At 44.0% G+C, this 21,545-nt stretch overlaps 1 protein-coding gene across 4 annotated transcripts in view; it reads right to left on the bottom strand.

Moving 5' to 3' along the window:
- LOC116806879 (E3 ubiquitin-protein ligase KCMF1) overlaps positions 1 to 21,545 on the bottom strand; it is a 106,650-nt gene that overhangs the window by 15,461 nt on the left and 69,644 nt on the right. For 2 of the 4 annotated variants that reach the window (XM_032744691.3, XM_072923023.1), the window contains 2 exons: positions 15,861 to 16,028; positions 2,783 to 2,922 (listed from right to left, as the gene is read on the bottom strand). In XM_032744691.3, coding sequence (XP_032600582.1) covers positions 2,783 to 2,922; positions 15,861 to 16,028 — 308 coding nt within the window. The remainder of the gene's footprint in view (positions 1 to 2,782; positions 2,923 to 15,860; positions 16,029 to 21,545) is intronic. The other 2 variants (XM_032744692.3, XM_032744695.3) reach the window with 2 other exon arrangements.

Consider the following 21,545-nt stretch of genomic DNA (forward strand, 5'->3'; position numbering starts at 1 on the left):
CTGTAAACATTAAAGACTTTTTGGCTTCAGAAGACAACAGGAGCTGTCCCCATGGGAAACAGAGCCAGTTCAAATCAGCTTGAAGACAGACTTGCCCCTGGCTAAAGCTGAGTCAATCAGTGATGGTAGTAGCATCTCTGTAATAATATATTTAAGAAAGTAAAAAAACTGCACAGCAGCATCTGTGAGAGAGGAATGAGGAAAAATGAGAAAAATAACCCTGCAGACAAAAAGGTCAGTGGAGAAGGAGGAGGAAGAGGTGCTATAGGCAGTAGAAATTCCTCTGCAGCCAGTGGAGAAGACCATGGTGACACAGGTTGTCCCCCTTCAGCCCTTGAAGGCCCCCACATCAGATCAGGTGGATGTGCTCTGAAGAAAGCTTTCTCTGAAGAAAGCTGCATTACTCAGTTGAGGAGCTGAGTAATGCCCCTCTTTATCCTGACCAATGATCATTTTGCCATATTTTCTACCCATCCTGTTGCTGGGGAGGGAGGTGACAGAGAGGAGCTTGATGGGCATCTGGCAGCCAGTCAAGGTTGACCCACCTCACCCGGAACCTTTCACTTCAGTCTAGTTGCTGCCTTACTAAATACAAAATGAATCCACTAAGTGTGACTGAGTAGCAGAAAAGTGATGTCTTCATTCTGAAACTTGATTCAAAGATGCTATCTGATTGCATTTCTTACAATTTTCAGAGCTGAAACCCTAAAAAAGACCCCTCTACCTGAATGCTGCTTTTGAAACCCAATATCAACAGTAACAATCATAATAATTCCAGCCACATCCATCTGAATATGTCCCACATTTCTGACCATTGCCCTTAATCACTTGATGGAGAAATAATAATTACTCCAGTTTTAAATCTAAAAATGAAAAAAATACAAACCAATAATTCATATGTTTTTAGGGAAGACCAAGACACTTGAGTCTCAGAACAGGCTGACCAGTTGTGAGAGACTGGAGGACATTGCTAGCTCAAAACATTTTGGGGGTGTGTGTGAAGGGAAGGAGCAGGTCGGGCCTCACCTTTGGTGAGGTGAGGTGATGCACTGCCCCGTACACCCCGCTCTCCCTGGGCCTATATCACAACCTCACAATGGCTGCCAATCCCTGGCACACTGGAGGCAATGATCCACATCTCATTCCTGGAGCCTCAATCTAGCTCCAGAGTGGCCAGATGACCATAAGTGCCACCTGAGGGAAAGCCAAAGGGTACTTAAACCAAAGCATGAGGCGAGCACACATCTTGACCCTACCTCCTCTTGGAATTTCTATCAGCTGAACACTGCTGGAAACAGGAGTGGCAGCTATGTTTGTCCTTTTCTATATTTATTCTCTTTCTCTTTCTTCTAATTCCCTCTTCTTGGAGTTTTGACTAACTTAAAATCAAATGGGCTTGGAATTTGCTAAATTGAATGGGCTAAAGTTAATGCTTTGTGAAATGCTTTATGTTGATTGAATGTTGCTCTAAACTTTTACCAAAATTCTCTGATTTTGTGAAGTTGCCAGTAAGGTTGTTTTGTTTTGTTTTGTTTTGTTCTTTAGACCTCTTGAGAATATCTTGATGGCATTTCTCCTGTGCATCTAACTCAGAGTACATGAAAAACTGTAAGCCCTTTTAAGAGGCTCGTCAAGAGAGTTTTTGGGGGTCTTACACCAGTTTTAATTCTTCTTCTACTCCTTGATATAAGGCCCTTAGCAGGCGCTAAGGGGACAGATTGTCCTTCTCCCACATAAGTTCTCAAAAAAATTTTCTCAAAGCATGCACATTTCTATAGGGATCTACAACAAAAAAAACTAGACAACGGTTCCCTGAATGTCCTTCTGTAATCATACATTCCTCAGGCATAAACAGTATTCACACACAAATATGAATATATCCCCTACTGCTGGAAAGATACCCAAATTTCTTGGTCAAGAATTTAACTTAGGATTGATAACACACATAACTATTGAATTAGTGAAGTGGGTGTTAGAAATAAATACAAAACATACACCTGCACCATAAAGGGAAATTGAAAAACAGGGCTACGAACTTTCCTAAAAAGAAAATTGAACACAAAGCAGTGCAAGCATGTAGTTTCTGAACACTGTAATGAGGGTTGAGAACAAACTATTTCTAAGAGTATCAAAACCCAAGCTATTTGTTATTTTATTGTTTCCATAACAAAGTCACCTTGCATTTCTGAAAAATTTCAGACCTTCTGGCACAAGCAATAGTAACATCCAGATGTAAAGACTTGAGAAGACTTGAGGAGAACGCTTACTGACAAAAACAGAAGCAAAATAACTGTTGCAGTAGGCTATTATATGGTATGTAATTGTTCTGTATCAATGGCCACTGTTGAAATCATCAGAAAAAATCAAGTGGAAGGGTTGAGGCAAACAACAGGGGCCACTTTATTAAAAACCCCATATACTGAAAATTAATATATCAATATTTTAAAAAGTTTTAATTTTTACAAAGGTTTAACCTTTTCTGAAACATCAGGATTTAGTGGCCTGCACACCAAGGACCCAGGGACTCGGCTGCATAACTGACTCAGACTGATGAGAGAGTGCTGTGAGAAATTCTAGAGAGAGGTAAAGGTGATGATGTAGGCACTGTTAATAGCTCAAGGAGTCAATAGGGAAAACACCAGCATAGTGTGTATGTATGTATGCTACATACCTTCCTGGTCAGCATTTAAATTAGCACATACTTCAAGAAAAAAAACACCTAATTTTCAGGATATTTTCATATACTTTCACTTAATTTAAAAACAATGCTGAAGCAGCTTACCACCTCTGTTGATGTTTCTGCATGTTCAGAAGCAACATGTTCCTGAAGAGATATTTCTGTATAACCCATCTTTCCACAATAAGGACAAGTAAAGGACTGTGGCTGCTCTACAGAGAAAGCTTCTCCACCATAATACAAATCTGGAAAAAGATGATATTTTAGGAATGGTTCTTTTCAAGCAGGATAGCTCATTATTTATATAACTTCTGTATATATACACTTATGTACATGATCTCACGGTCAATTTCATTAACTAATTAATCAAAATAAACATTTTCCTTCTGCACAAAGTGTAAATGCCAATATCATAAAGCTGTTCAATGACTCAACTTCCAGAAAAATAAACAGTTTACATGATTTTTACACAAGCAAACAACATGGCTCTTCCTGAATGTTAGAAAACTAAGTCTGATGGTGCTGGTGAACCATCATTTTTCTCCCTATCCTTGTTTTTACCATAGGTGAGCTTATATTACAAGTAAAATCATTGTAGATGCATTGTGGTCTCATAGCAAATCTATGTTAAGCACTGTAATTCAAAATGACTCAGTGACACCAGCACTTCATATGTTGATATTGGTGCCATAGCTGAACCAGTGTTTAACAATATGGAGAGCTAATCCCAGGCTAAATGAATCATCTTCTAATAGTAAAGACTCAAGCTAAAATGTAGTCAATCTATCCAGACCTCAGACTTGGCATTTTAAAGCTTAACTTCATGTAAGCAGTTCACATTTTTGCAAAAGGTAGCTGGAGGGTTTTGATCTTGTACCCTTATAAGCACCCAAGATGAACTTACACCACGGGAACGTAAACAGAAGTAACATAAGTTCTTAATATGATTTTCCTGGGAAATGGTATTACCTTATTTGTCTAGTTAACTCCTTGAAAATGGCAGGAACAGTGAGAAAACCATATGCTTCCACATAATACAAATCATAAAGCATCCTCAGCTTAGTATGTAGAGTCTGTGGCGCCCAACCAGCAATTCTTTTTCAGAAACACCAAAACTGGAAAATCTGCTCTGAATTTCTTTGCTGTTCTGTCAAAAAGTATAATTTCTATAGAGTACTAGATATGCATATCCCTATTCTTTAATAGACTTATTGCAATGCTTTCTGCCCTTTGCTGGGACAGCATACCAATGTTTGTGCCCATTCAGCATTTTAAAGTTTATGTCTAGCAAGCATCTTTTCCCAGAATCACTCTAGGAACCGAAAAACAATACAACTGTCACCATTCAGAATTTCACCTTCTTCATTCAGAAATACTAGATTGTGCATTGACTTACAGAACAAGTGAGACAACTAGGCTCATAAACACAAACACAGCCAAAGCTGAAAGTCACTAGTGCTTCTTATTAATTTCCAGCAGTCTCACATGAGTCCCTATACTGGTCCAAGTCTCAAAATTCAAGGCCATGACTAAAGCTCCTCCAGTAACCTCTCATTAGTATGTATTTCACAGCATTTCAAGGCTGCTAAGCACTAAAATAATTAATCAGGTGTGGCAGGTTGACCTTGGCTGGCCACCAAGTGCCCACCCAAGTGCTCTCACTCTCCCCCTCCTCAACAGGACATGGGGAGGAAATAAGATGGAAAAGCTCATGGGTCAAGATAAAGACACGGAGATTGCTTACTGGTTATCGTCAGGGGCAAAATAGACTCCTACATGGGCAAAATTAATTTATTGCAAATAAAAATAGTGTAAGATTGCAAAGAACAAAGACAAAACTAAAACCACAGTCCCCCTCTACCCTTCCCATGCTCAATTTCACTCATGATTCTTGCACCTCCTTCCTCCACAAGAAGTGCAGGCAGATGGGTAAAAAGGGGTTGTAGTCAGTTCAAAACACTTAATCTCTGCCACTAATTCTTCCTCACACTCTTCCCCTGCTCCAGAGTGTATGTGTGGGGGTCCCTCACACAGGATTCAGTCCTTCACAAAACTGCTCCAACATGGGTCCTTTTCCACAGAGTACAGTCCTTCAGGAACAGACAGCTCTAGCATGGGTCACCCATTGGCCAGAAAAACCCATCCTGCCAGAAAAACCTGCTCCTACATAGGCTATTTCTCCACAGGCTTCAATTCCTGCCAGGAGCCTGTTCTGGTGCCTGTCCCTCAACAGGTTGCAGGGCTACTCTGATGTGGTCCACTACAGGCTGCAGGGGAACATCTGTTCCAGAGCCCGGAGTAACTCATCCCCCTGCTTCTTCACTGACCTTGGTGTTTGCAGGGTTGTTCCTCTTGCATTTTTCTCACTCTTCCCTCACAGCTGCTGCACAGTGCTTTTTACCCTTTCTTAAATATTTTATCACAGAGGCAACACCAGCACTGCTGATTGGCTCAGCTTTGGCCAGTGGAAGGTCTGTCTTGGAGCCAGCTGGAATTGGCTCTGTCTGACATGGGGGCAGCTTCTGGTGTCTTGTCACAGAAGCCACCGCTGCAGCCCCCCTGCCCACCCCCGCAAAGATCCTGGCAAGTATTCTAACAGAATTATACAATTGCACACTAATTTCACTAGATCTCCAAGCTATCCCTGACATCAATCTATTTGGTTCATTGCCCCATCACAACCCAGAATCTGAACAAGGTTTCAAGCACAGATAACCACAGAATCACAGAATGGTTTGGGTTGGAAGGTGTAGCAGTGTGGGTTTTAGATGGTGGATGCTGCTACGTATACTTATTCCCCAATAAGCATCTCCTGTGGAAAAGCCGCTTGGGTAGGAATTCAGGCAAAGCAGTCAAGTCCACGCACCACACTCACAATGGTGTGGCAGTTTCAGCTAGAAAACGGACAGAAACACTAATTTCCTGTAGTGGTTTCGGTTTGTTAACTTGAGATTTAACTAATTTTGAGATTTCGCAACCAATGGCCTTATGAGTGTGGTGGTTTTCAGTGCTGGCCAATCACCTATGTACTCACTTCTTGTTGTTGTCTCTGTATTTGAGGCAAGGGGAGGGCTTCTCACCAGCTGAGGAAATATATTCTTTCAGCATCTGGCCTATCTCCTTCACCAGAATCCCCCACCCAATCTGGATGGTTCATTTCTGAGGTGGGCTGTGGGGCAGGGACGGGCTCTGGGGCGGCATCCGTAGTCTCTGGGGTAGGTGTCAGTTCACTTAGGGATAGAAGTCCTTTTTGATAATGTTATGGAGACTTCTCCACAAGAGGAAAAAACAGTTCTCTCGTGGTTCTCAATTTCCTCACCAATACCAGCTGCCCAGGGAACCCTGTTATCGTGAAGTCCCTCCCATTTTCTACAAGCCTTCCCACAGATTGTTGATGGGGCATGTAGACTTATGGGGTATTGTTTTAAAGATGAGTTGTTCAAAGGCAAAAGTTTTTATTATCTATCTCTAAAATCCTCTTCATCCTTGGGAACAGAGATCTTCTTTTCCTGGGGGCACAGGACTACTTTTTTTCTCTTTCTCTGTTCAAACTTCTCATGGGATCACAGCTTCTTTAATATCTGCTTACTTTAGCATGGAGGCCTTTGCTCGATATCAATTTGAACCTTTAATCTCCCCATAGTTTTATATGTTATAGGGGAAAAGGGTATTTTCTCCATAGCTTATAAGAGGATTTCAACTCTAAAATCAAAGTATCTCCTCATCCCTCCCATCTGGGACTTAATTTCTTTCTCACTGACTATGATGTCCTTATGTTGTTATTTCACATGTTTGCATATTGTTTCTTTCTCCCACTCGAGGGAGGACTGAAGCACTGAAACAGTTAACATGTTGCTTGGGCCCTTCAAATGGTCATCTGACCCGCTGGTAACTTGTGGCGGGAGCTGCGGCTGGGGCAGTGTCAGGATCGGCTTCATGGTTGGTTTTTGGTCTTCTCTGCATTCAATTCCAGTCGCAGGGCCACTCTGCGCGGCAGCAGGGCTGCCTCTGGTCTCAGCCGCACTGGGGGGAGGGGACCTGATGACAAGATCTTAACAGTCGTGGCCAGCAGGGCTCCGCAGCCTCCCCCACCTTCCTGCCTGGTAGCTACTGGGGCCCCGGCCCAGCCAGGACGGGGCTCGGAGTCCCCCAGACCCCCGGAGAGGGGCTCGGCCCCCCGCGGCAGAGCCTGCCTGGCCCAGCCTGGGATGGGGCCCGGCAGGCCCAGGGCATGTTATCTTCTTGCCAACCAGGAAAGGAAAAGGAAGTTCCTGGGTTTCTTTCATCTTTAACATGTGTTTTTCACAGAGGTGTGTTCACCTTCTCAGTGGTTCAACAGACTGTCAGTTACACACAAAGCTTTTGCATCACTTCCCTAAATTCTTCCCAGGTCAAACTATGACACATGGCTAGCTCGTCGAAGAGAGGCAGAAGGGCTTTTTGTATGGTCAGTTCCAGCAAAGGTTTATTGCAACACGCGGAAGGGAAACCAGAGACAAAAGACGAGACCATGTGGGCTCCACAAGGTTAAGTATGGGAGGGCAGGGGGGTGGTACAAGGGGCAGGGCAAAGGCCATTGGCCTACAGGGAAGAGGGGGCCGACCACCAGGGATACCACAACCAATGAGGAAACAGGGAAAGGAGAAACTACTAGAATTTGGAACATATGGGAAAAGGAACTGGAGTGATTCATGGTGTTGTGCAAGAACCCATGGGGAAGTCTTTTCTGTCTGCCTAGGTGGGGAAAACTCTATAGTAAATTCTTCCAAGGCAAGGCTCTGGGGATTTCCCTGAGGGGGAAGGATTCAGAGGATTCCACAGGAAGGGACTTAAAGATCATCTAGTTCCAACCCCCCTGTCATGGACAGGGATGTCAGTCACTAGATCAGATTGCTCAAGGCCCCATCCAACTTGGCCTTGAACACTTCCAGGAATGGGGCATCCACAGCCACTCTGGGCAACCTATTCCAGTGCCTCACCACCCTCTGAGTAAATAATTTCTTCCTAACATCTAATTTAAACCTGCCTTCTGTCAGTTTAAAACTGTTCCCCCTTGTCCTATCACTATCTATCCATGTAAAAAGTTGCACTCTCTCTCTTTTTTAGAAGCCCCCTTCCAGTACTAGAAGGCCTCAGTGAAGTCTCCCCTGAGCCTTCTCTTCTCCATACTGAACAATCCCAGCACTTTCAGCCTGTCTTCATAGGAGAGGTGCTCCAGCCTTCAGATCATCTTCATGGCCTCCTCTGGACCCACTCTAACAGGTCCACGTCTTTCTTGTGCTGAGAACCCCAGATCTAGACACAGTACTCCAGGTGGGGGTCTCATGAGGGCAGAGTAGAGAGGGAAAATCCCCTCCCTCTACCTGCTGGCCACACCTCTCTTGACGCAGCGCAGGATGTTGTTGGGTCTTCTGGGCTATGAGTGCACACTGTTGGCTCATGTCCAGGTCTCCCTGGATGGCATCCTATCCTTCTGTTGTGTCAACTGCACCGCTCAGTGCGGGAGCGTGTTTTTTATTCTTTCAGTGTCTGTTCACACCCCCCCCTCCCATCTCACTTCTAACCCCCTTTTCTCCAAGATGTGAATCCTCCCTTCCCCTGCCTCTTTCCCTGCCCCCTCTTCCCAGAACAGTCCCTGTCTATTTAGTGAGGCTCAACACCCTATTGGTTACCTTGTGTTACTCCACTCCCCTGTTTCCCCTGATAAGTTTATGATATGTTAATCCTGCCCCAAACTCCTCCCCTGTTATTCCCCTATTGGTTGCTGTTCCTATACCCCTCCTCATAAGTTCTTGTATAAAACATCTGTCCGCCCGCCCCAAGGGGTCTTGGGGCACGCGAAATAAACCGATCCTGTTCACCCCCAAGTCCCATGCCGCCTCCATCTGTCCCCGTGCCAACAACTGGGACTGCAGAGCTTCACAGGGGGACCGGCCGCCCCCTCCTCTTCCCTCGCCGCCCAGCACGCCCGCGCTCGGGGGTGTCGCGGTGAAAGGGTACCGCGACGCAACGGCTCAGCTTTGTGTCATCTGCAAACTTGCTATGGGTGTGCTCAATCTCACTCTGTGTCATTGATGAAGATATCAAAGAGCCCTGGTCTTGAGACAGAGCCCCGAAGGACACTACTTGTCACCAGCCTCCATCTGGTCATAGAGCCATTGACCACAACTCTCTGGCTGCATCCAGCCAGCCAATTCCTTATCCACCAAGTAGTTTACCCTTCAAATTCCTGTCTCTACAATTGGGAGATAAGGATATTGTGTAGGACCGTGTCAAAGGCCTTACAAAATTCTAGGTAGATGACATTGCTTGGGCTTCCTTTTTCAACCATTGCAGTAACTCCATCATAGAAGGTCACCAGATTGGTCAGGTACAATTTGCCCTTAGTGAAGCCATGCTGGCTTCATGCTGTCTTGGATCCCCTCCTTGCCTTGTATGTGCCTTAACATTGCTTCCATGAGGACCGTCTCCATGATCTTCCCAGGCACACCCAGAGGTGAGGCTCACAGGTCTGCAGTTCTCTGGATGTTCCTTTCTCCCCTCATTAAAAGTAGGAGTGATGGTTCCCTTTTTCCAGTCACCGGGGATTTTGCCTGACTGCCATGTCTTTTAAAAAATGATGGAGAGTGGCTTGGCAAGAACATCAGCCGGTTCCCTCATGACCCTGCAATGCATCTCATCAGGCCCCATGGACTTGTGGCTATTCAGCTTCATCAAGTGGTCTCAAACCTGCTCTTTGCTTACAGTGGGAGGGCCTTTGCTACTCTAACCCCCACCTAGAGGTTCAGGGACTTGAGAGACCAGAGAAACCTGACTGCCAGTGAAGACTGAGGTGATGAACTATCAATTGCAACCAGTTCTCCCTTCTCATTTATTGGGGGTGGGGGGTAGAGGGGTGGTGTGTACAGTCTCCTTGGCCTTTGTTTTCTGACCTATGTACTTTTAGAATACTTCCTTGGTATTCTTCACATCCTTTGCTAAGTTCCATTCCATCTTAGCCTCAACTTTCTTGACCCCATTCCTACTCTTCCAAACCCTGTCCCTGTACTCTCCCCCGGTCACTTGTCCCTGCTCCTACTGGCTTTGCATTTCCTTCTAACTCCTCAGTTTAAGGAACAGATCCTTGCTCAGCCATGCCTGTATCCAGTCTGCCTTGCTCAGTTTCCTACAGACTGGGATAGGGAACTTGTGGGAACCCATGGCAAGGGGAATATCCCCCTGTCTGCCCTGGGGTGCTCTGACTCCCAGGAAAACACTGACTTTGACCCTCATTAATGGAGAAAACTTCCAAAGCCTCAATGTAAACTAGAAACCACAAAAGTGTGAAATAGATTGTAGAGAGTAGTGTAGTATGTCACATGGATGAGAAATTTAGGTTTTAAGATTTTTAGTCTGTTATAGATGGGTTCAAGATGGAGGATATAGGGTGTTGTCTCGAGTTCCTTTCTTCTCTCTTCTTCCTCTTTCTTCTTGGGTTTAGGTGGTATCTTGTGATTGGGTAGAAAAATCTGCATTGTGGGTTTTTAGGGGTCAGTTATTGGGTTAGAAAGGAAAAAAAATTAGGTGTCACTTCTTAATTGGGTAGTTTAGTTTTTGATTAGACCTAAAAAGACCTTGCAGCACGAGGTTGTTGGCCATTTTTGTGCTGTTTTCACACAAGCAAGGTCTGGGCGCAGATAGCGTGCTGAAGTTTTGATAAGATAACAACAAACAGAAGCTGAAGACCGAAAAAGTCCAATGCGTCTCTTGTTCCTGACACAGAACTTCTCCGGGAGGGTCTTCCCTGCCAGGGGAGCCCCCAGGGAGTTGCCCAACTTGGGGCCCGCAAACTCACAGGAACTCTTGCACTCTTAAGTAAAGTGCCCTTAAAGAGTTCAGGTCAGCCCCTCTGTCCTAAAAGGACAGTTACCCAGGTTATCTCATTCACCAACTCCTTAAACAGTTGGAAGTTCTCTCTTGCAAAGTTTAGGGTCTTGACTTTGCTCCTCGCCAGGCTCACACTCCTTGAGATCACAAACTCAACCAGAGCGCAGTTGCTACAGCCCAAGCTGTCTCCGGTCCTAACCTCTTTAATGGGCTAATCTGCAGTGGTGAGCACCAGGTCCAGTAATGCCTCACCTCTGGCTCGTTTATCTAATACCTGATCCAGGAAGTTGTCCTCTAAAACACACCAGGAGTCTCCTGGATTGCTTACAGCCATCTGTATTGGTTTCCCAGTCCAGGTGGTTGAAATCTAAAATCCCCCATTAGGATGAGAGCTTGGGAGTGTGATGCTTCTTGTAGCTGAAATAAGAAGGCCTGGTCGAAGGATCTCCCAATTGGTTGGCCTCTAGTAGACCCCCATCACCAAGTGTCCTTCTTTGGTCTGGTTCTTGATTTTTTACCCACAGACTCTCAGCCTTTTTATGCCAATCTTTGGCTTACCAACAGGTCTGCAGTAGGTATCTTCTTCCTACATTGATTCTAGTTTAAAGTTCTCCTGATTAGTCCCACCAGCTTAAGCCCACAGACTTATTTGTCCCATCCAGGACAGGTGGATCCCATCAGGCCCCAGCATATATTTTCTTCAATGGTTTAAAACCCCAAAGTTTTGGTACAGGCACCAGTCCTAAAGCCAGGTATTTATATCCTGGGCTTGCCTGATTCTTCCAAAATCTCCTTCCATTACTGGAATACTGGAAGGATTGAGGAAAACACTACCTGTGCTCCTGAAAATTTTAGGATTCTTCCCTGGGCTCTAAACTCTCTTTTGATTGACCTTTTTTAATTTTTTTTTTTTTTTTGGTGACAATTTGTATATTGTTGAAAGAGCAGGAATGGGTAATAGTCTAAAAGTTGAATTAGGCACTTCAGTCTTGTGGCAATATTCCTAATTCAGGCCTGGGGAGGAAGCAAGCTTCCCTGGAAAGAGGGTCTGGTCTGAGAACAGGTGCTTCTGCTCCACACAGGAGGGAATCAATGACCATAACTCAATGATGTTTCTTCTTGGTGCTGGTCTTAATGCAGGTTTTGTTGCCAGGGCTTGGCCTCTCTGACCTTGACAAAACTGCTTGCACAGGTTCCTCCTCTTTCTCATTATGAGCTTCATTTACTATACCCATGGCTTTGTACCTGTTCTGTAAGGGTATGTGAGAGAGTAACTTAGAGGGTAAGGAGGTTACTTTCTCTTACTGCTCCGTGCTGCAACCTTCTTCTCCCTTTTCTTAACCCTTGTGATACTGCCTTCCCGCTGGCAGAAAGCAGATCCTGGACCTGCCTCCATAGTGACCATGTTGAGTTAGCTTCTATACATCATAGATGTCAGAATACAGCTCCATTGATGGAACGTCAATCTCCCTCTTAGACTCTCAAATACTCCTCAGTCTGCTGCTCACCTCCTGAAGCTCAGACACCAAGCAGAGCAGTTCATCAATCTGGTCACAGCTCCCACAGTCTTGCTTGCAATCACTTTCCATCTCTAGGAATATCCCTTCAGACATCCCACAGCCAGAAATCTGGGTAGTTGCATCCTTGAATAGGAGCTCTGTCTGTATGACTCCATTGGTTTTCCCAGACGCTAGAAGCTCAGGAAAAGCAGAGGACACTGCTTTTTGCCAGGTGGCCATCATGCTGGTGCTGCTGCTGTGTACCTGCCTACTAGAAATATATATGCTTGTTTGTTGCAGTCAGCTGGACTGATTTTTGCCTGTTTAAATCTCCTGTGCTGCCTGGTGCAGGCTCTGCCCCTTGCTCTTTCAGTGGGTCTGGGGTCAGTTGCTTGAGTAACACCCTCTGTTCAATTGTCCACATGTATCTCTCATGGATTTTTAAAAATTATATGAGTAACACCCTAATCCAAAGGTGTGTTTACTTAGAGACTTTCAAAGGAAAATATTGTGGTTTCCTCAATGCTTTCTAGATGCACAGAACATTCACAAAATGGTTGGATGAACTTTTTAAAAGTCAACATTGAATGTTAATTTATAGTTCCATAAGCAAGCATATATCAGTCCTCTTTTCGCTATGAATCATGCACCCTTAATGTTTATGATGATGCTGTAATTTAACCCTATATGTAATATGCAAGAATAACTGTCAAATAAGCTTAAACCATATATCTAAAATAGTGACGAGAACATTGAATTAATATATACTGTAGCACAAATATTTTTACCTTGTGAAAAAGCAGAAAGTAAAGTTTAAGAAGGAATATCTAGAAACTTCAATGATTAGTTTTGATTTGTATATTTAAATTTGCCTTTCCAAACTCTGGATTCTCAGAGGACAGATTTCAAAGTCATTACAAGGCAGGCTGAGGGCAAGCAGCTACTGGAGAATTAAACATGAATGAGATACTTCTCTACTGAGAGAGCTCTGAGAAAGAAGCTATATATTGGTATATTCAGCTGTTTTGAGATTTAAATGCATATAGGAAATAGCATAATGTGCATATTCAATACTTTTTTAAAATAAAAAAGCTAAAAAAATACTAAAAAAAAAAAAAAACTCAGCAATAATATCTACACTACAATCACAGAATTGTTAGGTTTGGAAGGGACCTCTGGAGGTCATCTAGTCCAAACCTGCCAAGGCAGGGTCACCTAGAGCAGGTTACACAGGAACACATCTGGGTGGGTTTTGAATGTCTCCAGAGAGTGAGACTCCATGGCCTCCTTGGGCAGTCTGTTCCAGTGCTCTGTCACCCTCAATGGAAAGAGGTTCTTCCTCATGTTGAGGTGGAACTCCTTGTGCTTTAGTTTATGGTGATCATGTCTTGTCCTGTAGCTGGGCACCACTGAACAATCTGGCACCATCCTCTTGGCATCTGCCTTTGAGATATTTATATGCATTAATGAGATACCCTCTCAGTTTTCTCCAGACTAACCAGGGCCAGCTCCAGCAGTATCTCCTCATAAGAGAGTTGCTCCAGACCTCTAATCATCTTTGGAGTCTCTGCTGGACCCTCTTCAGTAGCTCCTTGTCTTTTTTGTTCTGAGGAGTCCAGAACCAAACACAGCACTCCAGATGTGGCCTCACTAGGGCTGAGTAGAGGAGCAGGATCACCTCCTTTGACCTGCTGGCCACACTCTTCCTGATGAACCCCAGAATCCCATTGGCTCTTCTGTCTCCAGGGCATACTGCCGGCTCATGGCCAACTTGTCATCCACCATGACTCCCAGGTCGTTCTCTGCAGAGCTGTTCTCTATTAGGTTAGCTGTTGGAACTCAAAATGTTTCTCAGACATTTTTGGAGGTTCCAGGCCTTGGTCAGAAGCATTTTAGACCCTGGCAGGCAGCCGGAAACAGCTGTGTTTTTGAGTTTGAGCCATGGAATGAGTTACCAACTTTGAAGGTGGAACAAGCAGTCACAAAGGGTTAGATAGTATAGTAGAAGTAGTTACAAAGTAGAGAGGAAAATGTTTTAGTATTGTACAGTGTTGCATTGCGGTACCCTTTCACCGCAACACCCCGAGGGCGGGCGTGCTGAGCGGCGAGGGAAGAGGAGGGGGCGGCCGGTCCCCCTGTGAAGCTCTGCAGTCCCAGTTATCGGTGCGGGGACAGATGGAGGCGGCACGGGACTTGGGGTGAACAGGTTCCGTTTATTTTGCGTGGCCCAAGACCCCTTGGGGGGGGCAGGCAGATGTTTTATACAAGGACTTATGAGGAGGGATATAGGAACAGCAACCAATAGGGGAATAACAGGGGAGGAGTTTGGGGTAGGACTAGCATATCATAAACTTATCAGGGAAGACAAGGGAGTGGAGTAACACAAGGAAACCAATAGGGTGTTGAGCCTCACTAAATAGACAGGGACTGTTCTGGGAAGAGGGGGCAGGGAAAGGGCGCAGGGGGAGGGAAGATTTACATCTTGGAGAGAAGGGGGTTAGGAGTGAGATGGGAGGGGGGGGTGTGTACAGACACTGAAAGAATAAAGAACACACTCCCGCAGTACAGGGGGGTTTTAGCACCTGTACAGAGGGGTTTTTACTTTGTACATGGGGGTCAGAAGTTCTAAGATGGAGGAAAGTGGGCTGATCCTGTTCTTCCTCCTTCTTCTTCCTTACCTCCATGTTCTTGGTGATGCTGGCACTTATGGATTGGTTTAGAGTAGAAAAGCACCTTGTAACATAGGTAGTAGGTATTGGGGAAAAACTGTAAACATGTAACACATAATATATCATATAAAAGATAGCAGCAGCCCTGGGCGGGGAGAGAGAAGAAGAAGACACCAGACAGTGAGGGTGTCGGGAGTGTGTGTGTCTCTGCCTGGGCTGTTGACCAAACAGCCACAGCCCGCGAAGACAATCTTTTAGATAACTAGCAATAAACTGCCTTGAGACCGAACAACAAGAGGCTGTGGAGTCTTTCTTTGGAAGCACGGGTTGGAGGAGAGACTTTACCACCACACGGGACCCCTGAACCAGGCCAGGGGTTCCCACAGTTAGCCCCCAAACTGTACTGGCACTTGGGGTTATTTCTCCCCAGGTGCAGGACCCTATAATTCCCCTTGCTGAACCTAATTAGGTTTCTCTCCAGCCTATCAAGAATCAAGAATCACTACAGTTTTAATAAAAACAGTAGCCTTGTAGGCTTAAAACAGGTATATGAAGAAATAAGCATCCAATGTTTTAAATGCAAAGATTTGCTATGAAAGTATTTCCTGAATTATAACACTCATGTTATAAATATGATGTGATAGAAATTACTCACGGAAGAAAACCAGTAATTTATAGGACTCCTTCCGAGCCCTTGCCACTAGTCTTCCACATTCAGTACAGCCTACCACGCTTGCTGCATTAACAACCCATGATGTAATTACAAAACAACATTTTCCCTAAACTCTCACTATTATTTTTCTTTTTCACCATGGTACTTTCTGGTAGAACATATTGAGGGAAGGAGGGGTGGGTGCATGTTGTTTTGTTGCACCTTTTGAATTGAAAGTTTATTTAGGAGCAATCCTTTTTATCAGATACCTGTCTAATAGTCTGATAATTTGCTGTGTGCCAAAACATTTAACCCAAAAGAATAAAACATATTTCATATGCTAGAACCAAAGACAGAACAAGCATTTTATCAGGAAACAGGAATTTGCTATGATTTTCAGCCTGCTATTTGGAGGGAAAATGTTCCCAAGTAGTGAAATAAAATACAAGTTTTTAACTACTGCAAACAGCTTTAATATAAATAAAATTATTACTTACCAAAATCTACTCTTGTTAATATGCACTGCATTGGATGGTCAGTTGTATGCCTTGTTGTTGTTGCACCACTTTCATAACAAGTTGCACACAAATCGTAATCGTAGCAAATTAAACACTTGTATCTGCGACCTCGAAAATTTCCTTTTAAACATGCATCACAGCTGACACCTGTGAGCAAAGAAAATTGCTTGAAAACAACAATAATTTCACATTGGTTTAATGATACCAATTTGTTGCTATAGCCCCCAACAACGAAAGGAATTCAACCAAGAAGCTTTTATGAAGCTGATGTACAATAAGACTCAATTTTAAGCATATTTTTATATTTAAAAAGGCAGTAATCATCCAAAGTGAAAGTTAAAGTAAAATAAAATCCAGTCAAGCACTCAAAATGATAATTTGTTAGGCTATAAATTTTTTTTAATCACTTTTTCTACTGTTCGAAAGCTTGGTGCAAAACATTCTCACGGTTAAATAGTATAGTTTGTGAAAACAACAAAGCAAAGTTCACAGCAGACCATCCCACAAGTCGCACAAAACCACACACCATCACCAAAACATAACACCAGCCCTCCCTGGCTTTTGTGTTTATTTTTATAGTTTCTAATAATTAAATTCCGAAGAATACCAGAACCATTTTTCACAACATAAACATATCCAAGAGCAGAAATTTAGGTCTTCTATTTTGAAGTAGAGAATAACTTTGAATACATCTTAATTTTATGTTGCATCATCTCTTCAGCTTCTTCCTTTTGAAAGTTCAAACTCTATACTGTAAAGCAATCAGTCACACTGCCTGGGTCAGGAAAAGCCTTCATTATCTTCTAAAGGTTTTTGCAATTTTCTCTGTATCATTTCGCTTCTCTGCTGTTAATTTAGATAAGGGCATCATCATATTTTCATCTGTCAAGGCCCACAAAAACTTCCATCACTGCAGTAGTAAATGAAAGGCCTTTATGATAATATCTAGTGTGTACAACACATGCGATATTTTGATTGAAGTCCTCCTTTAGGATCAATTTAAACAAATTTTTCATAGTTCAGTGCAAATGAAGAAAATTTTATAGAAACAATGTTATTGAAAGAAAGCACTGACATTGACTCCGAGAAGATTAGTAGAGGAAGATCATCACGATCTCAAAACTACAAATATCCCAATGGTCATTTCCTAAACTCTATTATCAGATAAAAAGCTAGTATTAACACAATTCACCACTACTGTCTGTGATGTCAGGTCCAGCAAGCAAAGTTAAATTACATAGAGAGAAGTCTCACAACATCTCTCCAAGCTAGTATTTCTTCATATCATTCTAAAATACCATGTTTTCATTTTGATAACCTGACAGCAAGTGTTACATTGTGCTCATGGGCATTCTGTTCCCCCTTCCCCGGGACCCCTGTGACTCTGATCAAGATAACTCCGGACTCCTCCTTCCTGCCCTGACAGGGTTGGCGGAGAGCCAGAGGAGCCCTCCCTGCTCAAAGTCTAGATAAACCCCTGACATTTCCTGCTCGTCCTCTTTTGCCCCGCTCTCCCCATGGACATCACAGAATAAAGAGAGATGCACCAACATATATTGGGGTAAGAGCCTCTTTTGGAAATCTTTGCTATCTCCTGATATTCCTCCCCTCAAAGCCTGGGATCTCTGGGCTAGCCTGATAATTTAGGGGGCTGAGAGGGGGGGAAACATCAACCAAGTGGCATAACACACTACTTTCATATCCTTTTCTGTAACAGGAGAGAAAAGCATCAAGGAAAAAAAAAGCCTCAGCTGTTTTTTTTTAAAATCCATATACTGCATTAATTAAAATTAATTAAAATTTTAGAAGTTTGCCCCTCTACGCCTTAAAAACAAACAAACAAACAAACAAACAAAACCCAGAACACTGAAAGATAACAGAATGCCAAAGTGAATTGAATGCATCCTAATTAATCTCAGGTTTTGAGGATAAACACACACTTAGGAGGGGTTCAATTATAAGCAGGGAACAAAAAGAGCAAACCAATAAACAAATTGGGAAAATAATTCAGCGTCTTCATGAAGTTCTGATTTGCATGATGTGACAATGACTTTTTAAAATATTTTAAAATTATTTCCTATACAGTGGAAACAGTTTTCCTACACCTTCTTCAGAATGGCCTCATGGAAATGATCAGAAAATAAAAACAACCTGGATTATTTTTAAATAAAGTTTTTGATGCATTTTACATTAGAAAATAACAAGGAGACTTTTTCAGGTTTTCTACTGTTAATTGCCAATACACAAGTATATATGTGGACTGATAAACAGACCCAAATAATGACATTTATACCAATGTACCCTCTCTTCACTATCAGGATAAATATGGCTACCAGGTTTCATTATAAAACTTGCTGCTTCTTGTCCTGGGTAACCAAAAATGTTATTATAGTCCATATCTATCTGTGCCCAAAACTTGTTACTGTCTCTTTAAGACCCTGTGGCCAGAAAGAGAATCGCGGAGCAGGCAGGGGGTTCCTTTTTTAAAGCCGGGTTGCCCAAGAAGAGCTTTATTTTTTTACCCCATGGCATTTGCTCAACGCAGAGGCATTATTTTGGGTTTGGTGGGGGGTATTTTGTTTTGGTTTTTTTTGTTTTGTTTTGTTTTTTGTTTGGTGTTTTGGGTTTTTTTTGGGTTTTTGGGTTTTTTTTGAGAGGATGTGTTTCCTGGTCTTGGACTGCCTAGGGGCAAATTCTGAGACTGCCTGTCTGCACTCTGGGCCGAGTGGAGCGGAGCAGCTCTGCTCCAGTCTGAGTCACCCCAGCCTGCCAGCCAACTGCCCTACTTGAGAGCAGGGCAAAGTCCCTCCACGAGTTCTAGCCCTTAACTGAGTGCCAGCCATCTGAGTGCAACAACGGCATTTGCTGATGGAGTTGCCTCCACTGGAGAGATGGCAAGGGGGGAAGGGGGGCTGGCGCCATTTTCCCCTTTGTCTCTTGAGCCATGCGCTCGGCTGCAAAAGACCACATCTTGGAGGGGCGGGGGTGGTCATTCCTGCAATTTAAGTTTCTCTTTTGATGCCTGTATAACATAGGTCAAAGTAACAAGGTGCTTATACAGCTTGAGTTATAAGATATCCTGATATCAATATAACCTGAATCACAACATTCTATACTTATATAATCTGAATCATAACTTTTTATACATATTGTTATAAATAACAAATATAGTTATTGTTATGAACAAAACAGCCTGGCTGGGACACTTGGCTTGGGCTAAGTACTGACATTAAAATCTTAATTAGCTAATTGTTCCTGGGAATCACCTACCTCCCCCCACCCTCACTACCATTCTAGGACTGGGATGCAAAATAATCCAGTGGAATCATGGAAGAGGGTTTTGGGGATGAAAAACACCCCTAAATGGAAAAGATGGGCACAGTGGAGGGGGCTGGATGGGTGTGCTGGTTGGGGAAAAGGGAACCCCATCCCTAGTCTGTGTTTGACCTGTCACCATAACCTGCAGAGGACCAGACTGGACTGGGCTGTGGGAAGCAGGAGCAAAGCAGAGACACTTCCTGGTGTTACCAGGAGGGAAGGAGAGGGACAGCTGCTGCTGGACTTCGGCAGCAGGCTCTGCACATCCCCTCATTCTTTGGCTACCAGTGTGCCGGGAGGGAAGGAGAGAGGATGGTCTGCTGGGACTTCAGATACGGACTGCACACCTCTTCACCTCCAGCTATCAGCGTGCCACAGAGACTCCAGGGACAGACTCTGCATGCCTGCTCACCCTTCGGCTACCGGAGAAGCTACAAGAGCGGGGGCGAGCTCCTTGTTGAGCCCCCTGCCGAGCTGACTTTTTAATAAAGAGCTGACTATTAATAAAGGCATAGACCCTGTTCATTTCAGTTATTGGCTTTCGCATTTATATATTAGGTTTTGTTTTGCAAGTTATTATTGATCACAAAAATACTGATATAGTACAATTTGTAATTACTGTTTTTGATATAGAATAATCTGTCAGTTTATGTATACACCGTGTGAAAGACAATAGGATAGTTTTTGTTCATCAGGAAAAGACCCAGGGATTGTGTAAGACGCAGGAAACAGTGGGGCAGGAAGGCAGGATATACTGGTATCAGTAGATTGTGGAATTGAGATATCTTTGCAAGCTGCATAACCATATTTGGGTAAGTTATTGCAGGGTTAATGCTACCTTGGAGGAAGAAGAATAGGAGCTTTCCTCAAACGACCACCGGACAGCAGAAAAAAGACCCCTAGCAACACGCTGCGCAGATGCAGAGCACATCGAGAATGTCACAAAGTCCGGAACTGTAGGGGTATAAGAACTGAAAGACCGGGAGGTGCGGGGTGAGCCGCTGGAGGAGCAGAGACACCCCTCCCCCCCCCCCCCCCCCGGCTTCACCCAGCGCTGTTTTGCTTGCTAACGCTTGCTGTAATTAATAAATTCTCAATTGACCTATTAAGGCTGAATCGAATTACTCCCAAACCTTATAACAAAATTTGGTGCCGTGACTCGGATCGTAACACCCGGAGGAGGGAGCCTTTCTAGGGTGGCGCCCCACTGCTTTGACAGTGGCCCTGCGGGGACGCTCCTCCCCAGACTCCGACCGACGAACCCAAATTCGATAGCAAGCAAAAGAAGGCTGGTAACCCCTTAATCTTTGTGCACGAAGTTCCGGGTGAAGACACAGGACGGTGTAAGTATAAACTCCGGCAGCTTCTGTGAACCGCCGGAGTTGCCTCATCCATTGAGGGGTGAGGACAGCTCGGTCAGGGTTGGGTATCCCAGAGTGCGGTGTGTGAGACGTCCTGGTGGGACGACACAAGTGCAGACCTCTTAGTAGTGCGTTTTCCATACCCCGCGAGGGGCTGGGCCACGAATAGGGGGAACGACAGTGTGTGTGTGTGTGTGTGTGTGTGTGTGTGTGTAGGCACTCTGGAAGATGGGACAGGGGAAAAGCAAGCCCTCTGATCCCATGGGAGAGGGCACCCGTGTAAAACTTCCCCAGATACCTCCAGATAGTCCATTAGGACTGATGATAAAATACTGGAATGATTTTCCCTCAAGAAAAGGGAAAGATCGAGCAAAAATGGTCCACTATTGCATGGAAGTTTGGGGAGGAAAACAAATTAGGAAAGACCACCTTTACTGGCCAGTATTCAGATCGTTTGAGGATTAGATATGCCAGGCACTTAACATTTATGTTAATTCTAAAGAGCCTTTTTGTGGGACTCAGATTCAGTCAAAGAAAAGAAACAGAGTTTCTAGCCAGGCAGACGCCTGGGAAAGAGCTGGAGAGAATGTAAATAATTCTTTATCTCTCTTGTTCTCACATTGTTTATAGTTAAGTTCTATCACTGTGCATCAAGCACTCTGAACCAATGCTATGGGTGGTTTTCACTTCAGGACCAATGGATTTAACATTTGCGAAGCTCTGTATAAAAGAGCAGTGTATTTTGAATAAATCAGAATTTTTACTCTCAGCAGCCTTCTGAGTGAGTCTTCTCATTCCTGTCCTGCCTCGACAGCGACACCTTTTAACTTAGAAGAAAGTGAATATGCCTCCCTCTGGATAGTGGGAGAAACAAGGGTAAAACTGTTTGCCCTCAACACTCGGAAAAAGAAGAAGAAATTTAGAGGAGGGCAGGAATTACCCAACTTCTCTCCACCCTATGTACCCCCCCACCTTCCAGCACCAC

This window comes from Taeniopygia guttata, chromosome W (assembly GCF_048771995.1).
Source record: "Taeniopygia guttata chromosome W, bTaeGut7.mat, whole genome shotgun sequence".
NCBI classification, from domain to species: Eukaryota; Metazoa; Chordata; class Aves; order Passeriformes; family Estrildidae; genus Taeniopygia; species Taeniopygia guttata.